General features: G+C 52.0%; 1 protein-coding gene across 7 annotated transcripts in view; it reads right to left on the reverse strand.

Annotated features, from left to right (window-relative positions):
• The window catches only part of UNC13A (unc-13 homolog A), a 62,873-nt gene that overhangs the window by 35,464 nt on the left and 5,017 nt on the right, over positions 1 to 22,392 (reverse strand). For 6 of the 7 annotated variants that reach the window (XM_032315311.1, XM_032315342.1, XM_032315333.1 and 3 more), the window contains exons 2-12: positions 18,031 to 18,060; positions 17,303 to 17,402; positions 15,290 to 15,407; positions 13,901 to 14,024; positions 13,200 to 13,273; positions 12,263 to 12,317; positions 10,273 to 10,308; positions 6,971 to 7,178; positions 3,138 to 3,677; positions 2,770 to 2,878; positions 1,065 to 1,111 (exon numbers count right to left, since the gene is read on the reverse strand). In XM_032315311.1, coding sequence (XP_032171202.1) covers positions 1,065 to 1,111; positions 2,770 to 2,878; positions 3,138 to 3,677; positions 6,971 to 7,178; positions 10,273 to 10,308; positions 12,263 to 12,317; positions 13,200 to 13,273; positions 13,901 to 14,024; positions 15,290 to 15,407; positions 17,303 to 17,402; positions 18,031 to 18,060 — 1,441 coding nt within the window. The remainder of the gene's footprint in view (positions 1 to 1,064; positions 1,112 to 2,769; positions 2,879 to 3,137; positions 3,678 to 6,970; positions 7,179 to 10,272; positions 10,309 to 12,262; positions 12,318 to 13,199; positions 13,274 to 13,900; positions 14,025 to 15,289; positions 15,408 to 17,302; positions 17,403 to 18,030; positions 18,061 to 22,392) is intronic. The other variant, XM_032315319.1, reaches the window with a different exon arrangement.

Genomic DNA, 22,392 nt, shown 5'->3' on the forward strand with positions numbered 1-22,392 from the left:
CAAGGGACGTGTAAGGGAAGGCAGTCACCTTCCTGCTGCTATTTTTAAAACACTAGTGGAATTTTAAAAATATCTTTTACATCTTCTAACCTCACCACTCAGACGCTGAAGGAAAAGAAAGCCCCGAAAATTAGAAACTCAAGAAATTAGATACGGCAACTTGCTCCATGTAAGACCAAATAATTATCATTAGAGAGCCAGCAGCCACAGCAATAATCTGAGATATTTAAAAACAGAATCAAGGTGCGCCTGGGTGGCTCAGTCGGTTAAGCATCTGCCTTCAGCTCAGATCATGATCCCAGGATCCTGGGACTGAGCCCCATATTGGGCTCCCTGCTTGGCGGGGAGTTTGTTTTACTCCTTCTCACTTGTTATGTCACTCTCAAATCTAAAAAAATCTTTAAAAATAAATAAATAAATAAATAAATAAATAAATAAAAACAATCAAAGCAAAAAAAAAAAAAATTCACTCCAGGATTACAGAGGTGTACTGCAGGAAATAGACTTTTCCTTTACCCTGCATTTATTTCTAGTGGGGGAGGGAGGGTGCGGGGGGAGGGGAGTGGTCTTGAATAAAGCAAGCAGCTGGGACAAGGCATGTACCTCTTTGGACTCAATTTCCCCATCTGTAAAATAGGGCTAGCAGGCCTCCTGGGTTTGTTGTAAGAATTCCATGTGTTACTGCCTTTGGTTTCTGTCTGGGGTTACATGATTTCACCCGATCTGTCACTCGCTCTGTCCTCCATCTAAATGGAATCCCCTGGGGGCACCTGGGTGGCTCAGTCAGTTAAGTGTCTGCCTTTGGCTCAAGTCATGATCCCAGGGTCCTGAGGTTGAGTCCCACATAGGCCTCCCTGCTCAGGGAGGAGCCCACTTCTCCCTCTGCCTGCCGTTCCCACTGTTTGTGCTCTCTCTCTCCCTGTCTGACAAATAAACAAATAAAATCTTAAATATATAAATAAATGGAACCCTTTGCTCCCCTCACGGGGCTGAGGCTATAATGTAAAGCAGCCTCAAGCTCTAGGTTCAAAACTTCCTCCTACCCCTACAATTCCGTTACTCACCCGCCTTTGAACCATAGGGATTTAGACATCTCTCCCTCTCCTCGGGCCTGTGGGACAGACAGAGATACGGTCACTGTGAGACAGAGATACGGTCACTGTCTCCCCAGGGCAGGGTAGGCTCCCCACCTCTTTTGTGCTCATGCTCTATAGTCCTGGGATTCTCACAGGCTGCTTCAAACCCTCATAAGTTTCTGTCCTTCATCCAGCCTCACCTGCTCATCTGATCTTGTACCCCAGGGCCTTTGCCTGAGATGTGCTAGTTCGTTGTATGCCCTCCCACCTACTGCACCCGACCAGCCTCCATTCGTCATTTGGATCTCAGGACAGACCCTGGGTTGACACCCCCATCTCTTATGCAACTAAAGGGTGGCATGGTGGGCAAAGATCGGAGAGGGTCCAGCCCTCTCTTCGGAAGTATTATTGATGTATTTTGCATATCACTTCTCCTTAAGTGTCTCCTCCTCCAGGGAGTCTTCCTGATGGTCTTGGATTAGTTTCATGCTCCTATGAAACCCAGAGAGTCTGCCCATATTTATTTATTTACTTTTTGTTCTATGGCTGGTTCCATTATAAGAGTAGCTGTTGGTTGTTGTTGTTGTTGTTTTTTTTCATCTAATTTGCTGATTTAGTGAAAGTTATTCAGTAGACATTACGCTGCAAATTCTTTTCTACCCTTTACCTTTAGAACCATGTGACTGGAGTACTTCGTTAAAAATAAAATAGAATTCTGTTTTAAAACATAAGAAATTTGATTTGAAGTTTCTGCGGCTCTGATGTGTGACGGTCTAGGACTTTGGGAATTTGTTTAGGATATCCTATTGCCAGCCTCACCCCAGTTTGGAAGGGCCACTTGCATAAGGGCACTGCTCTGTCCCCAGCCTAGGGTGGCCTGAGCAATTGAAGAGGTAAATGAATGGCCTCAATCCTGCTGCCCATCTGAACAGCCATCCTGACCCTAATGCCAACCTATCTTTCACTTAATTTCTTCTCTGACCAGACCTCAGAACTTTCCCCAGCCCTGACACTGGTACCCAATGCTATCCCAGGAATCGATTCCTCCCCCTGACACCAATTTTAACCCTGACCTCTGATCTCTGACTGCTGCCCTAACTCTGACCTCTAGCCCTATCCCCATCCCTAACCTCTACCCCTACCCATGAACTTGACCCCCGCCCGACATGGCTATACCCATGACCTAGCTCCAGGTTCCGGCTCACTTCTCCTTCTTACCCCCCTCAAAATTCCGGGCTGCCATGAGGAAGACTGGGCTGGGCCTTGGTGGGGCCAGCTGGTTGGGGAAGAGGACAGGCAGGCACGGGTGAGAACAGAGAACCGCCCTTCCGGAGACAGACGAAGCCAAGGTGTAGCTAGGGCCAGAGAGGGGTCGGATTGGGCAGGGACTGGGCGGGGAACCGCGCGGGGCGGGCGGGGGGGGCGGGGACAGAGAAGAGTGTGGGTGGGGCCAGGTTGGTGTGGGCGGAGCATGAAAAGACCCGGACTGACGAAGGTGCAGAGAAGGTGGAGGGGGAGCCGGAGGGGGCGTGGCCAAGCTGTCCAAGGGCATGTCGTGACTCGTGTGGGCGGGGTCTGGGAACTGGCCCCGGGTGGGAGGAGCACGGGAGTGGCGGGGAGGTAAGCAGTCTAGTCCCTGCACGGGTGTGGGCGGGACATGGGCCTGACCCGGCAGGTGGCCGCTTTCACTCACCTCCTGCAGCTGCAGCCGCACTTTGTTGAAGGCTCGAAGCCAGTTGGCCTTGGCCCGGGACATGGAATCCTGACCCTCCTGGCCTTCCTCATCCTCTTGTCGCCTGAAACTGAGGCAAGGGATGTCATGAGGCTCTAGGGCCGGCCCTCCCTTGACCCCCAGCCCTTGGAGTGACGTCAGGCCCTTGGTGGACTCTCTGGCCCTTCAGAGACACAACGGCCCATCTGTACCCCCTCTGACGGCATCAGTGTCCCTTCTGCTTCCCCAGCCACGACCCTGTGACAAACTCCCCTCCATTCCCCAGGTCCATGCTGACCCCATCACGGCACCACTGACCCCGTGACAGCCCCTTGGTCCCTTCCCCTTACCTCTCCTCAGACTTGGGGGGTTCGGGCTCAGGTGCCCGCTCAGCTGTGGGCACCTCCTCCGGGGCGGCTGGCTCAGAGGCTGCCTTGGCCACGTCGTGGACCTCAGCAGGTACAGCTGGAGCCTTCTCCTCCTTCTCCGATGCGGCCGGTGGGAGGCTGACACGCTTAAAGTCTTTGGGCTCAGCCACTGCCACCTCTTCCCGCTGGGTATAGCTGCCAATGTCATCAGGCACTTCCTCCTCCTCCTCCAGCTCCTCCTCCTCTTCAGGCAGCTCCTCCTCCTCCTCTAGGAAGTCCTCCAGGTCCTCATCCAGCTCCTCATCTAGTTCTTCGTCCAGCTCCTCCTCATCCTGGTCCCAGCGTGGGGAGTCCTTGTGGTAGCTGACCGAGCTATGGCAGGAGTGGTAGGAGTCCCGGTCCCGCTCGTCCTCCATCTCGGAGCCCTGTAGACTCTGCTCGTCCGGGTCGAAGTCCTCGCTCAGCTGCGAGCTGCCCTGGCTCAGTTCCCCCGAAGAGGCATAGCGGCTACTGCCGGTGGGGCTGTGGGAACCAGCTGGGGCTCAGCGGCGGAGGCACAGAGCCACTGCCGGACCCAGCCCCAGTCACACAGGTTCCAACACCCGGTCATTCACTCAGTATCGGTTAAGCCCCTACCAGGCATCACGTTCTGCCCTACGGACCTGGGAAACACAGTCATGAACGGAAGAAACAAAAATCTTGGCTTTCCAGGCCATTTCCCCTCTGGAGATACAGGCAGGAAACTTGATGGATGCTATTAGTGATCACTGATGACCTACTATGCGTCACTCCTGTCCATGCACTGTGGAGGCTGCAAATGCTCCTTTCATGTGCTGGGGACCCCAATTAGTGCCCTTATCTCCAGCCTTTGGAGACTTAGTGCTCCTGAAACTTGAACATGGCCACGCCTGGCTCTTGATGACCCCGGGTCCCACACCTCTCTGCCTCCACTCCTTGTTTCAACCTCCATTCACAGCCAACCCTGCCGGGGGTCTCCCCAGTTCCACCTTGAAAACTCGTGCAAAATGCATCCATTTCCTTGCACCCTGGGCTCCACCCTCGTCCAGGCTCCGCTGCCTCTACCAGGTGCAGCCTTACCGTCCTATCCCCAACAGTACTTGCTTCCCATGGAAGCCACAGAGGGACTCCTTCAAGTCATAAATGCGATCACATACCTCCCTGTTCCAAACTCTACTATAGCTTTTTAGAGCCCTTGGAATAAAGTCTGTGCCGTGTGGCACACCCAGACTACACCCAGTGTGGCCCAAACCCTCCAGCCTCCGCACCTCATCTCCCTACAAGCTCCCTTCTCTCCCCCGGCTCCAGCCACATTAGCTTTCTCACTGTTCCTCCAAAATCCTATACTCTTGCCCACCTCTGGGCAAAATCCTCTGGTGCCCAATGAAATGTCCCTTCTTTGAGTGAGTTTCCCCCACCCTCTGGCCAAGTCAGGTCTTTATATGCTCCTAAGATGCCCCCCTGGATCGTGCTGGGCATGACTAGGAAGAAATCTCTATCTCTGCCTGGGGGTGCGTAGCATGACACATGGGCCACCCCTCATCCCCCTTATAATCATTCACTCAGTCACTCAACAAACATCATTCCTTGCCTTAAATACTTCCTCCACTCTCAGTGACTGCAACCCCTTTCCCCGGACAGCCCCAGGGATGCTGTAGCAACCAAAATGGGGGTTTCTCCCTCTAGCCAACGTTTGCTGGTTTACGACTTTAGTTGATTGCTTTTTGGTGCCCATCCCTGTAGATGGCAGGAGACAGGTGGGGATCAGCAGGTATTACTTGGGTGGAAAGGGCTCCAAAGTCCCACCGCTGATGAATACCCCTGAAGTCCAGCCCAGCACATTCTGGGGTCCCTGTAAGGGGGCAGCCTGGGACAGGGATCCCAGCATGGCTCTGGAAGTGTCCATCTGCCAACTCAGGCACCACATACATTGTCCCAGGCTTGGCTTTGGGGCCATCCTCCCTTCCTGGCTCTGCCATACTGAGTTCCAACACAACTCTTACCCCCATTCAGACGCTTCCCCTGGCTCCCATGCCCCCGAGTTAGCCACCCAAGGGCCTTCCTGCACGATCTGGCACCTTGCACCTCCCCAATCCGTGGCCGAGCCATTTCCTCTGCCTCGGACTCATTTATCCTTCAAGGGCCATCTCCCAGGCACCTTCCTCCAGGAAGCCCTCCCTACCCTTCCCCACTCCTAGAGTATCCAGTATCCAGTATCCCTCCTTACAGCCAAGCCCCGACCTGTGGAATGGCATGTCTGTGTCTGGCTCTGTATCCCTAGCCTTTCAGATCACCCAGCACTAGGCAGTATAGCCGTAGGATGCCCGGGGAGTGTGGCTTGAGTCACTCTCAGGGGAATGCAAGCCATTTCTGCTTCTGCATCCTGTCCTCCTTCTGAAAGGTCTCCTCTCACTCCTGTGTGGCCTAACCACAGCACGAGGGGAGGAGACTCCTCTTTCTCCAACACCCCCCCCCTACCGCATTCTGTTCCAGGAATGCTCACAGTAGACAGACTCCTCCAACCAAACACTTCCCGGCATTTTCTCTGGGTCTGATGCTATGGTCACTCTCCAGCTCATTTTCTCCAGGAGAGGACTTTTCCTTCTTCCAAAAGAGTTAATAGTTTATTAATATTTGATATCTTATACGCTCAGCTGTTTCCAACACATTGAAACTTTGTTCCCATAATCGCACGAAGCCACCTTGAGTATGCAAATGAAGGCAAGTGATGCTTTCATGAAAGAGATGTATTCTTCCAGGAACAAATACTTAGGGAAAAGACCCACAACCAAAAATCACACCAGGCCACTGCTTGGTATCCAGTAGGTTCCCCGTAAACACTAGTCCTTGTGATTTGCCAGCTGTGTGACCTCAAACAAGTGACTTAACCTCTCTGTGCTTTGATTCCCTGTCTACCAAATGGGACCAATAGTATTCGCACCCAGAGAATAAAATGAGATGATGAAGGGAAGGTGCCGGTCCAGCGCTGGGTGCATGGTTAGCTCCAAACGCTGTTATTTGTGCCTTGTATCTAACAGTCCCCGTGTAGTACTCACAGATACCACTCTAAGTGCTTTACAAATATTCAGTCTGCTCAATATCATGTTTGCCACCGTTCTGTTTGGAAACCAGGGCTGGGGTCATCGGGACAGAGAGGAAGGATGGCAGGCACGAGGGTCAGCCTCTGAGGCTTGAGGACCAGCACCCTGTGCAGGGCAGTGGCATGGCTCATGAGGACCAGGGGACCCACCTAGGGGACAGATGTGGGACAGCCTACTTTCAAGGTACAGCTTCTGTGTCACCGTGCCCATGGCCACCAGTCAGAAACACAGAGTGAAGCCATTAGGGAGGACCGGGCACCACCATGGCAGGACCATGAACCACCTGCTTACTGGGCTCCTTTCAACGTCACTATGCCTCACCACCCTCCATGAATGCCCGTCTCTTCCCCTACCCACAGTTCCCCTGCCCAGTTAGTACACAGAAACCAGGGCCCTTAAAGGGAGCGCCTAGGCACCCCCATATTTTGGGGGCACCTCTCAGGATCCTCCTGGCTTATCCCTCTTCCTTCAGCCAAAGCAGATCCCCTTTTACCAAGCTTGGGAGATTTTTCTTATAAGATCAAGAGTAAAGAAAGGACTCTATTACCTAAAAGAAAGTACGGATGCTGCTTTCCTAGACCCACTGACCTCCCCCTCCAGCTCGCCCAGGTCCCCTATTCCTCTCTCCACTCTGGGACTCACAGCCACGTACACACACATGCACACACACGGATCCCTTCCTCCAGGGTTACACACCTGAGGGCCCGTGGCTCGGAGAACTCCTCATAACTGTGCATGGAGTCACTGTAGGATTCCCGGGAACCCAGGGGTGGTGGACGGACGGAATACTGGTGGACTGAGGCATTGGGCTGGGATGTAGTGTAATAAGGTGGTGGGATGCTGTTGCTTGTCTCGCTGCGATAGTCGCTGTCACGATCGTCCACTGCACTGTCAGGGTCATCATCTAGAAGACAGAGGAGGGGAGGGAGAGAAAGCACACCATGGAGGCCAAATGCAGTCTCTCAGACTTCGCAGACTAGGGAGTCTTCACTGGCTGCTAACCCAAAAAGAGGAATCTTTGCCAGAATGAATGAAGGATCTTGGGCCATGTTAATAGAAGTAGAGGCTTTAGGATAAGGGAGGTGAAAACCTTGCTTTGCCAGTCAGACTGGGTTCATAGTCGGGGGTCCAAAGTAGGTCCTACAATATGAGGAAGACAAGGACAAATTGGAGGGTGTCCTTCAGCTCAAATGTGAAAATAGACTTTGCTAAAGTCCAGGCTTTCTGAAAATAAGATGAGTTTTTCCATCAGGCAGTGAGTCACACAAACACTCCAGGGGACGTTTAGAGGGCGATCAGGAGGACAAGGTGGAGTATAAATTTCCTTTAACACTCAGAGATTTCATGGTGTCCGAGAATGCGGATTCTAGATCTGAACTCACGTGTGTCGGAACAAAGAAGCGGCTCTGACAGATACTGTAGCCCTCAAAAAGGATTAGATTCTTAGGTAGGCAAGATCACCACACTCAGGGGGCGCCTGGGTGGCTCAGTGGGTTAAAGCCTCTGCCTTCAGCTCAGGTCATGATCTTGGGGTCCTGAAATCAAGCCCCGCATCAGGCTCTCTGCTCAGCGGGGAGCCTGCTTCTCCCTTTCCCTCTTCCTGCCTCTCTGCTTACTTGTGATCTCTCTCTCTGTCAAATAAATAAATAAATAAAATCTTAAAAAAAAAAAAAAAAGATCACCACACTCAGAATCTGTCGCTAAAATGCAACAGAGTGGAATTGCTGAACTTCATGTATTTTATAAGAATTGAAGGACGTTTTCATCTGGTTTGTTTTCCTTGATAAAAAGGGGACAGTATGGAGGGATGTTAGATTGTGGTGGGATTGGAGAGACTTAATTTATTTAGAAAGCAACATGAGGGCCTCCTGGGTGGCTCAGTCACTTAAGTGTCTCTCCCTTGATTTTGGATCAGGTAATGAACTTGGGGTCATGAGATGGAGCCCAGTCTGGCTCTGCGCTCAGTGGGGAGTCTTCGTAAAATTCTTTCCCTCTGCCCCTCCTCGTCCCCACCTGCATGCAGGCACACCTGCGCATGCTCTCTCTCTCCTTCTCTCCATAAAATAAAATAAGATAAAATAAAATAAAATAGAAAGCAATACTCGAAAACAAATAGGCTGCAAAAAAAATAAAAATAAAAGTAAATTAAACCCCTGACTGGGTGGCTTATGGCTCTTGTCTGTGGCATTAATTTACTGGTCACATTAGTTGCCAAAGGGGTGGCCTGCCCCTTTTTATCCTTGAGGTTTTTTTGCTTATTTACCAGATGTTTGTATGTTTTTCTTGCCTTATTATTTTAACCTTCTAATTTTTTTTCCGGCTAATCGTGTCCGTTTCCATATATTTGACAAATAGGTCCATTTTTTAAAATGTGGTAAACTGTTGAAAAAATTAATTTCACCCTTCACATAGAAAGCTAGTTGGATTCATTCCCAAACCTATTTTGCCTTTTGAGAAAACTTAACTTCATTTTCAGCTAGCAAAGCCAGCCTCCCCGAGGTAATTCTGACTTCCTGATTTCTCAGCTGACTTGGGCCACTGTGACCTACAGGCTCTTTATCCTGTCCCCATCATCTGTGGCCAACCATCTGATTGATGTGTTGTGCGCCACCGTTGCGGCCATTTTAGGCAGAAGCAGATGTGAATTTCCACAGCTCAGATCTGCAGGCATCAGGGTGTCATTGTGAGGCCATGAAAGTGGGGGATCTGAAACCCAGACAGTCCCCCAAGGGAACTCCGGACAATTTGTCAGTGTCACCAAATTGCTCCTTTGACCAACTCGTTTTCTACCCAATTACCTGGGTAGATAGTCTTAAGCCAAATGGGCGTTTTTTCTACCAAACTGTCCTTGACTGAGCCAAGGTGTTTCCAACCAAATTGCATGGGGCTGTGGGCGTGTTCGCCAAGTTATTAATTTTTTTCTGGCGAACTGTCTTGTTTTGGGGCAAATTGCTTCCTACTGGATTCGTTCTGCTTTCACCCAGACTCTGCTTTTTACCAAATAGTTCTTGTCCAAATTGCCTGATTCCCAATAAGCATTTCCAGCCACTCTGGTTTTAATGAAATGACCCAACTGTCATAATTTTCAGCTTTTGCCAAATTGGTTTCAGCCAAAAATGTGCTTGTGTTTGACTGCATTGTTTGTTTGTGGCAAAGTGTTTGTTAACCAAGAATTCTTGTTTGCCAAATGCCTATTTGGGCCAAATTGGCTTTTGACAAGTTGTTTTGGATCAAAGTATCTGTAAGCAGTTTCCCTGGTCCTGTAGGGAGGGCATAGTGGAAGTTGTCCATTAGGATCTGAGCACCCAGTGGGCGGGGCAGAGGGAAGGAGGTAGATTCATGCTCAGGCTAGAAGACTAGATTTCCCTGGAAGGGGCAGGACATGGGGAAAATGAGTTTATTGCTCAGGGAGTAAATGAACATGGAGTTGCAGGGTGGGGGGGGCGGTGAGGGTTATTTATTTTCTTCAACCAGGGGTTAGATCGGAGGAAGATGGTGGGGAACTCTGGAAGCTGAGGTCTCTGGAGTGATAAGTGCCCGGGGACCCCTGCCCAGCTGCTTCTTCTGAGACCCTCTCACCCTGTACCTACCGCTGCCAAGTGACATTGGGGCCCATTTCCAGGTGGAGGAGGAAGACGGGGAGACAAAAAGAGGAAGGAGTCACAGGAGAGGAGATGACATTATACACGGGGAACAGGGGGAAGGGGTCACAGTGCCCAGCTGGAGACAGGCAGGTCTCTGGTCTAAGGGCCCACTCCTCCCAGCTGAGTCCGCCCACCCCAATAATGGTGCCCACTCCCCACCAAACAGAGCAGGACCCTCAAGACAGACGTTCATGTCAAGGGACAGGAGGGCACAGGAAGGGCCTTGTGAGTCCTCAGGCCCCAGTGTGTCCGTCATAGGCTCCCTGCGTCCTCGGTGGTGGGGCAGGGGGGCCTCAGGGTGGCCAAGGCACCCACCTCCCCATGGCCTCCCAGAACATCAAGCTGAGTACTTACTCTGCTGCTCACCCCAGCCAAAATAATTCCAGTTGCCTACAAAGAGAAGGGGCAGAGATAATAAAAGGGAGCAGGCAGAGGGGGGGCATGGGGAGGGGGACCCCCCATCCTCCTCATTTTCCCCATCTCCTCCTCCCACCCCAGGACCCCGAGCCCCTCCTGCCCTGAGTATCTTCTCAGAATAGCACTTTCACCGCTGACATCTGTGACATCTTTGATAATCACCTTGGAAGAAGGTGGGATATCCCCATTTTTCACAGAGGCCCTAAGTTCAGCCAGGAAGTAATAAAGGGGGCGTTGTGGCCCAGGGTTTTCCGACTCTGAACTCTGGGGTAAGCACTCCCCACTCTTTCCCTCCCCCTCTGGAATACAAGGAAAGAAAACACTGAGCTGGAAACCTAAACTTTGAAACACCACGGATGGGTGGGTTTTAATCATTCTGCTCATTTTACAGGTGAAGAAACAGGGCTCAGAGAGGTAGAGTGAGCATCCTGAAGTCACACAGCCTCTGAGGACCAGGGAGAGAACCACATCTTCCCTCATCCCCTCATCCCCAGCACACAGCGTCTTGGAAAAGTGCCTTGGACCGGAATCTTGTCTCCTCTGACACTTGGCTGCCTCCAAGAAATGGCGGTGACGAAACATTTTCAAGAGAACTTGGAGGTAAGTGCTGGCGGTAGGTCTCCATTCCCAAATTGAACCCAATCCTCAGGTCAGTCCACCTGCCCAGGTGTTTGTTCTTCGTCATCTGCTCCTGCCTCCACTTGTCTGACACTGTCCCCCCGCCCCCGTCCTTCAGTGACCCCATTCACCAGTGTGGGGGTTAGTAATTTCTTAGGGCAGCAATGACCCCTCCCCAAGTAGGGAAGTCAGAGGACTTTCTCGATAGCTCCCCCAAATTAGTGTGGAAATGGGGCTCCCAACTGCAGTCCCCCAGCCCTTCCACCCACCGGGCTCCATCCTTACCATCCTGGGCATATGGGGTTCGACAATGGATATAGGGGAGACTGTGAGAAGGGATGAAAGGGGGAGGGGGAAGCAGATGGAAAAGGAGAAAGAGGTCGAAAGGCAGGGTCAAAATGTCAGGCGGGGCTCTGCCCTGAGACTATATGATTTGTCACTTCCTCCCCACGCCAGGGGACTCAGAGGGCGCTTTTAGGGGACAGACATCTCCTTGGCCTATGCAGAACTGGCCTGGGTGTTTCTGAGTATCCACAGGGCCAAGGAAGATAAACACTCCCAAGAAATTCAGCCTTAGTGGAGAGGCGGTAGTCAGAGGAACGTGACCAACATTGTCCATAGATGCAGAGCAGTGGAAAGAAAAGCAAAGCTGGAGCCCCTCAGACCTTGAGTTCAAATCCTAGCTCTGTCTCCTGCTGGGTGTGTGACCTTGGGCAAGTCACTTCTCCTCTTGGGCCTCTGTTTCTCTATCTAAGAAACAGAGACCTATCTAAGATCTCTATCTAAGAAAATGGACAGAGGAAACAGCCTTCACCCACTGTATGTGTGCCTGTTGTATCTGTGTTAGCAAGATTGTTTATACCACCAGACTGTGGGCTGCTTGGGGGGATGCGGTCTGTGGGGGCCCCAGGAAAGTTTGTCAAATGAGCTATAGGTCCTCATTCAGGATCTGATGAATGGAATTAAAGGGTCTGCAAAGTGTTTTCCAAATCTCTAGTAGGACTCTCTTGTGCCTTTCCAACAGCCCTCAGAGTGAGGGCAATGTCAAATGCCCTCTTTCAAAGAGAGGGACTCTGCAGATCAGAAAGGGACACCGGCGTGCCTATGACCCCACAGCAAGGCAAGACTCACATCCAAGCCCCAGATCTTTTCTTTCCACTGCACCACGAGCAAATACTGTGTGCTCCTAGGATCCGTTCCTCTGGCCGGGGCGGGGGGGTGGGGTGGTGGCCTGTTACACAGGACAGCCATGGGTAGCAGAAGGAAGAGGTTTCATTTGATGCCCAGGGAGGAATTGAGAGGTACTTACAACACTGGTTGCTGGGGACAGGGAGAGGCTTGTCTTGTTCATCTTGGAATGAATACTGAGAAGGAGGGAAGAAGAGAGAGTTCCTCTCAGGAGGGGCCAGAAGCCAGATGACCAAGGTGGTCCTCGGCTCTGTTCCATCCTGACTACCCCTGCCTCCCAAATCACTCTGTCTGCAGGAGAAGGATACAGATGTCCACAAAAAAAGACAGACGCACGCTCATGTGCACGCGCGCACACACACACACACACACACACACACACACAGACACAGAAAGAGTGAGAAACAGGAACAGCAAAAGAAAGAAACACAGATGAGGGAAAGAAAAAAAATAGAAGTGGAAGAAAGAGAGAGCAGTGGGGGAAACTGAGTCAAGGAGCAGAAGAAAGATCAGGAGGGATGAGGTTGGACAAAAACTATTTTAATGTGAGGGTTGCCTTTTGGCACTCCACCTCTCACTAAAGAGAGCTCTGGTCTCGCCTGCTTTTTCTTCTCAGCCTTTGCCTTCAAAGGCTGCCTTCTGACCCCCGCTGGGTCTTTACACTGTGATGATACAAAGCCAAGAAGAAGGGGGTTGCCATGGAAGAACAGGGGCACAGAGACCAAACTGGTGGGGGAGAGCTTTGAAAAGTCCCAAAGTATAAACCAAACAGTTGAGGGGTGTGGGGCAGAGAACGGAGGTGAGGGCTGCTGCGGGGCCCCGAGTCTTCTTGGGGGTATCTGGCAAGGGCAGGACTCCAGCGGATTGAGAGCGTTTCATCATTGGAGGACTGTGTGTTCTTTGATGTCCTCCGTGCTTTGAGAAGGCACCAAATGAGGCTCTGATTTTGTCCGGTTGGAGACACAGAGGCAGACAAGTGGAGAGCAAAACAGAGACAGAAAGCAGAGGACGTGGGGAGACAGGCACAAGAGGAACAGAGTCCCCCCTCCAATGCTCACCTCATCCTGGTCCCGCATGGCATTAAGCTGCTCCAGCTTCTTGGCCCAGTAGCGCGCCTCCTCCTCGGGGATGTCTGGAAGCAGAGCCCTGGCTGTGAGTCTGGAACCCCTCCCTGCCCCTCCGCCTCCAGCCGGGGCAGCCTGCTGGTCTATGGGCTGGTCTCAACGGGGTGGAGGAAGAGGAAGGGAAGACAAGGTGGTGTCCCATTTCCCAGCCCCAGAGCTGCCTTGGGAAGGAACGCAAGAAGAGAGAGGAGATGCCTCCCAGCATTCCAAGGGTGGGGAAGCCATGGGTTCTTGGAAAAAGGCTGTGGAGAGAACTGAGCTGCTTCCGAGAGAAGAAGAGAGGTCTCTCTGTGTCTCTGCTGTTTTTCTCTACATGTCTCTTTGTCTCTGTTTGTCTCTCCTTTTATCTCCAGCTCACCCTGCAGTCTAAGACCTCACCAAGGACCAGCCCTGGTCAGTTCAGACCCAAGTCCTATGGATCAAGAAGCATTTGCTGGCCCTTGGTGACCTGGGGGGGCTGTGGTGTGCTCTGCACATGGCAGGTGCCTGCCCTTCTGACTTGCTGCAACTGGGACACTCTGTCTTCCAGGGACAGGAAACTTCATCCTCAGAAGGAAGGGCAGTCTGAACCCACCCAGCCCTGGCCATCCCCCTGGGTCTGGTGAGGGTCCTTTGTCTTCCCACCCCACACTCACCTAAAGGCAGCTCGAAGCGGGTGTCAAGGAGGATGCGGTGGAACGTGGGGTCCTTGGTGCCGCAGATCTCACTGTCCGCCATGATGACCTGAGAGTCCAGTGTCAGCCACTCTCCAGGGCCCTCCTGGGGGTTGGGGCGGGGTGACAGCGTCCGAAGTGATGCAGGGTGGAGCAGGGATGCGCTACATGCTGACCAGCAGCCCCCCGACTCTCACCCTCACCCCAAGAGCAAGGGTCATGCCCACACGTTACAGACAAGGAAACTGACGCAGAGAGAAGGTTCCGGTCCAAGGCAACATGGTGGGTCCAGGAAGCCCAGAGGCAGGGACCCAGAGAGAAGGCCCTGTGGGGCCAGGCAGGGGTGGTCCCAAGTTTGCACAGCTATGCCTCATCTGTCATGGGCGTAGGTGGCCCTAGTTTCCAGTAAAAGGCCTGATGCCCATCCAGGGGAGAACTCCCCACCGAAAGTGAACAAACCAGCGCTGCGGTCACAGGAGACAGAGCATGACACACTCACCTCCAGCCTGGAGAGGTCAGGGCAGAGCCAGGGGTGGGGTGGGGTGGGGCTGGGGTATTCAGAGGGAAGTTAGGGAAGTTTCCTGGAGGAGAGGCCATGGGGGCTGAGCTTAGAGGGCGATGGAAGGGATACTTGAAGCCCAGGGAACAGCACATGCGAAGGTTCAGAGACCATCTTTGGGGCCTACAAGGGGTGGAGGTTGGAGGGGGGAGGGGAGATGAGGCTGGCAATGTAAGCGAGTGCCATCGAGAAGGTACCCCAAAAGAGATGAGCAGGGATGGCAAGGAAAGGTCCTAGGGTGGTTAAGATCCCGGTGGGCTCAGCATGAAGGGTCTGAGTGGAAGGGGTGAGATGTAAGGCCAGAAGGCGAGGGAGGAGGCCGAGGTTATTGTCTAGTACCTTCAGGACTGGTGTAGCCTTCTCCCAGCACAACAAGCTAATTACCCACAATAACCCTTCTCTTTTCTTCCATAGAAATACATTTTCAGCGGGGCCCAGGGCTGTGCAGCTTAAGACTACATTTCCCAGGCAGCTAAGTGTCCACGTGACGAAGTTCTAACCAATAGGATGTGAGTGAAGGGCTGTGAGCAGCTTCCAGGTTAGGCCCTTAACGGAGAGGGTGAGCCCCCTCCCTTGCAACCTTTTCTTCCCTTGATGGCAATGCAGATGTAATGGGGATCCTCCAGCAGCCATCCTGGGCTGCCCAGGGAGAAAGGCAGAGCAACAGGATGGAAGGAGTTCAGACCCTGGTGACTTTGGACCCACCGTCGCAAACGTTGTTGGGGGAGAGAGAGACACGTTCATCTTGTGAAGGCCACTGGCCTCTGGGCCCCTCCAAGGCACTCCTCCCCAGCCCTCGGCCCTCCACTCACTTCGTTGGACTGGCGGATGGTCCGCAGGGGAATCCACACGGTGCCCACCATGGTGTCCCAGATGAGACCCTTGTTCCACACCTCCACTGTCAGCCCCAAATCCAGGCGGTTAATCTCGCTGTGGAGAGAGGGGAGGGGCATGACGGGGTAAGAGTGAGGGAGTAAAGTCTTAGAAAGTTCAGTTCACCTGCCTTAGGACACACAGCCAACTGGAATTCAAACCCAGGCCTGGGTGAGTCCTACCAGGAAGGTAACACAGTGGTTCTTGTTTTACAGAAGGGAAACGGAGGCCAAAGGGTTAAGTTACATGCTCAGGGTATCACAACAGAACCAGGATTACAAGTTGGGAAGGAAGGAGTGGGGAAATACATCACACATCTCTTGTATCGCCAACTCCCTTGGCCCTTCCTTGAGTCCTCAGACCCCGAGAGTACTTGCTAAGTGAGGAAGAGGCTCAGACACCCTCTGTGGCTCCCTATTACTCCACGATGAGGGTATTCAGGATGTCTCCATCCTTCCCAGGGTCATCTCTATTCAATCATAGGGGGACACCCATGAGAACACGAATGATACCATCTCTAGGCACTTTCCTTGCAGGACTCACCCTGAAATACACAGATTTGGGGGAATTCCTTGGTGAATGTCCAGCTCACTGAATTTACCAATTTACCAAAGATTTATCTTAATGAATGTTCTCCTGGCATATAGCTGTGACCTGGTCATTCAATAACAGGCTTTCAGGGAGTTGGGGACTACACGGTCTCTTCCCTTCACCTCTTCCCTAGAATTGTAGGGCCAGCTCCTCCCCTCTTTCCCCAAACTCCTCCGTTTCAAGATCCTGACTCTCAGTTCTCTCATGGCCTCCACCGCTGCTCGTCCCCAGCCAAGCACTGCTCAGGAATTTGAGGGCTGTGTGGGTCCACATCTCAGCTCTGCCAAGTGCAGGCTGTGTGACACTGAGCAAGTGGTTTGGCCTTTCTGGTCCTCTGTTTCCTCTTCTGTAAAATGAGGATCAGATTAGCACTCTCCCTCCCAGGGCTGTGGGGAAAACAGATTTAATCAAAGTCTTAGAAGAGGACATAAAATATGTTGTTGGTGATCATCAGAGAAGATGGGAAGTAATATGAGGCCCTGAGTGGCTCCAGGTTGAGGGGAGGGTCCAGGTGTTGAGCTCTTTCAGTTGTTAGGCAAATACTTATTGAGCCACCTGCTGTGTGCCAGGCCTTGTCCTTGGCATGGGGGTGGGACTCACAGTGGAGACAGAGACCAACTGGGACCCACCCTCCTAGAGCTCACAGTCCGGAACCAGGAACCAGAAATGTGTCGAGAAATCACACAAATGACTAAAGTGATATTTGGTGGCTAGGCCTGAAATTACTCTCCAATGGCAGCTTGAGGATGGTGGTCAAGGAGGGCTTCCCTAAGGAGGTGACTCAGTGGAGATTCAAAGGTCGAGAAGGACCCTGCTGGAGGGAGGGGGAAGGAGAGAAGAGCAAGCGAAAAGGTTCTGGATGGGAAAAAGCTGGACATGTTGGGGGAATGGTCCAGAGGTGGAGGTGGCTGGGGCAGGTGAGCCAGGAGTGATGGAGGGAGATACTGGCAGGTCAGAGGGGGCAGGCCTGGAAAGAGGGTGTTGTGGAGAGGAGTGTGGGTTTTGTTCTGAGGTTCACAAGCCATGAGCCACGGGCAAGTTTAGAGAGTGACAGGATGTGATTTGCAGTTTTAAAAATATCCCCCTGGCTGCCTGGAGGAGAACAGATTGCTGGGAGGCAGGAGGCGGGCAGCAGCAGGAGGCCAGGGGCGGAGGCTGGCGGGCAGCAGGGACTTGGCTGGTGGCCATGGAGATAAAGGGAAGCAACTGGATTTAGGAAGGGCTTTGGAGGCAATGCTAATGGCTGGACAAGGGGCCGAGGGAGGAGGGAGTGGAGTCCCAGACAACATGCAAGTGTCCGGCTCTGCTCTGTGGGACCAGCGAGGTGCCAGGCCATGCTAGCCCGGTCACTGCAGACTCACAACATGAAATCCTGCTCCCAGCTGGGTTGGCTGCCCCGCACAGCGATGGTCGTGCTCTTGACATTCTGCACCTTCAGGGTCACGTACGTGTTGAATTTCTCTGTGGTGGTGAGAATGGAGGTCAACACAGGGGTTCGGGGACCCCCTGTGCCCATTCTTGAGCTCTAGATGACCCTGCTGTGATCCTCCAGGGTCTCCGTGTATTTGGGGCCTCAGTCCAATAACGAGGTCAAGTAGACTGAGCTGTTTCTGTGCTTAAACCCCAGAGTCCCTCCCCGCCAGTCCCGCAGAGCCCAAGGGAAGGGTCTTGGTAAGGGACATGTGGAATTTGGGGATGCCTAATCTTGCTGCTTAGAAATTACTGGGTACAATAGCTTTGGGTTTTTAGCTGGGAAGACTGAGGCCCCAGATAGTAGAACAAAATTGGCAGTAGGAAACTCACTTCACTTCTCTGAGCCTCACGTTTCCCACCTGTAGACAGATCTAAGTATCCCCACCCTGTCTCTTAGGGTCCTGGGAAGGGCCCCTGACTCAAGGTGAACACCACCTCCATTGGATTCTCCAGGAGATGGCTGGGGCGACTTCGGGATTGCAGGCCAAGTCTGACACTCTGTGATGCTCAGCAGACATGCAGCCCAAGTCCCCTATCACTGGCTCAGACCCCCTCCGCTATCTCTCCAAGACACGGACAGACAACACAGGACAGGGCAGGAATAGAGGCCACTTACCTTGAGCACCATCAAACTTGGCTTTTTTGACTGTGGAGAGAGACAAAGAAAGGGAAGGGAGATGGGTAGAGAGTAGGGAGAAGAGAGAGACAGAGACACAGAGAGACACACCAAAATAGAAATGTAACAAGAGAGACAGAGAGGAGAGAGACACAGAAAGAGCGAGCCAAAGAGGAAGGGCAAAGATAGTGAGCAAAAGAGACAGATCAAGAGACCAAACAGAAGACAGAAACAAAAGCAAGATCAAGAGATGAGATCAGAGACAGAGACAAAGAGACAAGGAGACAAAGAGAAACAGGAAGGAGAGGAGGGAGGCAGGGATGAGAGGGAGAGAAAGAAGCCATCAGACGGATGAGTACAGGCAGACCTAGGGGTTGAAGGAAATTTGGATCCTGGGCATAATTTCTGTCCCTCATCCCTCCCCATCAAACTCATGCAAAGCTCCCCCACCTCCAGCTGTGCCTTTACCCACAATTGAACAGGATTCAAAAGAAGGAGCTGAGCAGAGAATAAGAGGGGCCTCCCACAGGAAGCCCTCCAGGATTGCAGCAGAGAGAGAACAGTTGGGGAAGGAGAGAGGGATGGAGAGAGGAGAAAGACAATCTCCAATGACCCCCTCCACTTGTCAAGCTAGTGAGACTTCTCCTCCAATTATCCAGCTCAGTCTGTCCTACCAAATGCTCCAGGGGTTTGAGGTCTAATATTCAAAGGGGACTGGGCAAGATGGAACAGAAGAGTCCAGAGAGTTGGCTCCAGAGTGCCCACATAGCTTGTCCAGCCCAAGTTGTTTATGAAAGGTGAAACCCAAATATACATCAGGGTCCCATGTGGTCTCTTTATGTTTTGCATCAACTCACAGTGACTTGAAGCAATTCCACTCTTTACTGGCTTTTCTCACAGGATATTAAACTTACTTTCAACATCTCTCGTACCCTGCAGTTGCCCCCAGCATCCTTCTCTACCATTCACTCTGTCTCCACCCAAAACCAGCTCCCAAACTGAGCTCTTTCCCCTGCTTTCTACAGTTCTGCTTTTCTCCTTTTCAATGAACATTTTTGATTGTGTAGGCAGTACAGGCACATTTTACAAAATCCATGGCATACAATGAGAATAAGGCTCTTTTCTACCCCAGTCCTCACGATCCCATCTGGTGCAATCCATGTTACTAGGTTCTTGTAGTGCTAGAGATAGACGGTCTCTGATTCGGCGATTGTGTGCTGTGCGTGTGTACATTATTTTATTTTCTACACAAATGGCAGCATGCTACACCCTCTATAGAAACTTTCTGTTTCTCAGTGCATCTTGAAGAGTATGTGCAGTAAGTTGAAGGATAAATTCCTAGAAACAAAATTGTGTTTCTATTTTTTCTTTTCTTTTGAGAGTCAAGTTCAGCCCTTTTCTGGGAAAATGCCATGGTCTCCCATCTTGGGTTCATATCTCTGCCCTCATCACTTGAGTTTCTGTCTTGCAAAAGCACCCGAATGAAACCAGAGAAGAGAGAATTGCCATCAAGGGTGAGGGACGTGGAGTAGTTCTAAACACTTGCCATAAATACTGTTTGTTCCTGTTGTAGACAGACGGAGTACGTGTCTGGTGGGCGGGGGGGCGGGGGGGGGATTGTAGCTCAGAAGTACTAAGTGAGCTCCCTAGAGTTGCAGAGCAAGAGAGAGAATGATTATCTTCCTATGCCAATGCCAGCCCTCCAAGAAAACCGAAACTTTAAATGCAAATGGGTTGTGCATTATACCTATCACAGCTGGGTTTGGGTTTGGGAGGTTAGAGTGCAGACAAAGCCCTTGACTGGACATTAGGAGCAATGAGCACCATTTCAGCATGGAGTCAGGTGGATCCAGGTTCAGCTTACAGTGCTGTGTGAACCTGGGAAAGTGAATCCCCCTCTCTCGACCTCCATCTCTCTCTCCGTCTCTCTCTGTTTTTCTAGATCTGGCCTTCTCTCTGTTTTTTTATCTTTGTGTCTCTGTCTCCCTTTCTCCCACACCCCTAAATTAGTCATCGTGTGCTATCTTTCTTACCTCCCCATTCAAGGCACATAACTTCACATGTAAAGGCCCCTCTCCTGAAGACATGCTCAGCTTCTGTCCCACTGGCCCCCTCTCATACCCTCAGCCTCACTCAGCCTATAGGGAGCTCAACTTCCTGCCTCTCACCCCTGGGGCTGAGCGAAGCTCAGGGACACTTAGGAATATACCTAGCAGGAGCTACAGACCTCCCTTCTAGGACAGCTCCTGCTTGCACACCTGGCGACTGTGGAGCTGGGAGTGGGGATGATGCAGAGGCAGGGGCAGGGCAGGGAAGAAGAATGGTGAAAGAGACACAGACAGGCTGAGAAAGGCACGCACACATGGAGGGATCAACATGGGGAAAGAAAGAGAAGCAGAGAGGAGGGGTTAGACAACAAGTCATGAGAGTCAGAGACAGAGACTCAGAGACACAGAAAAAGAGAGACACACAGACGTCCACCAGGGAGGGCCAGCAAGAAGAAGAGGCAGAGTTGGAATGGAAGGGTTGAGGGAGAGATGAGGGGCTGATTGTTGTCTAGCCAGGCCTGGCCTGGGCCCGGGCCTGCAGCTCCTGCTCTGTATCCTTATTTACAGACCAGGGGCAGGGCTCAGAGAGGAGGCTGATCATCTAAGGTCTGTCCTCCATCCTCTCTTCCTGGTGGGGGATGGAATGTCTCTGTTTCCCTCCTCTTGGTTCTGTTTCTCTTCCTTCCCTTCTCCATCTGTCTCTGTCTCTTTCGTCCCCCACTCCCTCAGATTACCCACTTTCCTCCTCCTTAAGCCTCAGTGGGCCAGAGGGTAGTGAGCTCAGTTGGGGCCCACCGGCAGTGGGGTGATATTGGGGGGTGCTCTACCTGAGGCCAGGCTCCGGCTCCCAGGCTCCTTCAGTGAGTCCAGAATGAAGACCTCAATATGTGTTCATCACTGGGAACTCAGAGGGAGGAGGGGGAAACTCAGAAAGAAATTAGGAATCAAGAAAGGGGCTCAGAGTAGAGAGGAGCATTCAGAGGGGATATGGGGTTTGGGGCAGGGGGTGCAGGAGAGAGGACTAAGGAAGAAAGCTCCAGAGCTGGAGGAAGGTCTTGGTGGGGGAGGGGACTCAGGAAGGCAGAGGAGCAGATGTCATCAGAGGTGGGGCTCAGAGGAGGAGGGGACTCAGGCAGGGGCTGGTGGGGCTCTGAAAAGGGACCAAGTCCATCTCCTTCTGTCTTCCAGGAAGTAAATGGTCCGAGTCACTGTCGCCTTCACCACCACAGTCATCACATCTCTGCCCTGCCACTTTCCCCCTGCTCACTGGCGCTGCTGGAACTCGAGCTGGAGCCGAGCTGCAGTATCGGGGTCACCGGGGCGGAAGCACCACCCCTCTCCTGCCGGCTCCTGGTCACACGCACAAGGCTATTTATAAAGTGGGCACAGAGGGCGTGGGCAATGCGACAGCTGGGAGTGGCGGGTGGAGGAGGTGCCCACTGCCCTCCCCTCTGACAGGCCAGCGGGAGACACTTCCTCACCACTGTCAGCAGACTGCATGGCCCTTGGGGGCCCCTTCAGCCCTGACTGATTAATGTGGTTACATAGGCAGATGCTGGCCAGGGCAGAATCAGTGGCAGTGAGAGCTGGGGCTCAGGCTGGAGACTCCCATAGGCTCTGCCAGGCTCTGGGACTCTGTTTGTGCATCTGGAAAATGGAGCGAAGTAGGGCCTTCTCCCCTTCCTCTTCCTCCCATATCCCTTCTCTTCCTGCTTCCCTTTCTTTTTCATCATTATTAGAATTGGGCTTATTATACTGTCATAACCAATATTTTTATAATTACCGTTACCAATATCATTACTATTTGTATTATTTGGTGGGGTTCTAAGTGTGTGGGTCCAGATGAACCTGGATTCTAATTGAGACAAATTTCAGTCTTTGGGCACCTCCTCCATGACCTTCCAGGCCTGGAGTGGGGACAGGTGAAGAGTAGATGCCAACCATCAAGGGAAGTGCCTGAAATCCCCTCTTCGGGACATGCTTACTGGGTGTCAGAAGACACTACAAGATGGAGAAAGAGGGAAGAAAGAATTCAGAATTCAGAAATCTATTTTAAGATGTTTGGTGGTTTTATATGTGATGTTGATGGCCTACATGAGCCTTGTGGTAAGGACACTGGCCCCACTGGCTTTCAACTGGGAGAGAGGGCTTTCACCCTCCATTGACAGAAATAAGCCGGAGCCCGACAGAAGACTTCGGTGTAAAACATAAACACACCAAGAACATTAACAGGGATTTCTGTCTGTATTTTTGCCAGGGGCTGCCACTTAGAACTAAGCCTGACATATAGTAGGTGCTCATTAAATTGTGTTCA

This window comes from Mustela erminea, chromosome 1, assembly GCF_009829155.1.
Source record: "Mustela erminea isolate mMusErm1 chromosome 1, mMusErm1.Pri, whole genome shotgun sequence".
Lineage (NCBI taxonomy): Eukaryota > Metazoa > Chordata > Mammalia > Carnivora > Mustelidae > Mustela > Mustela erminea.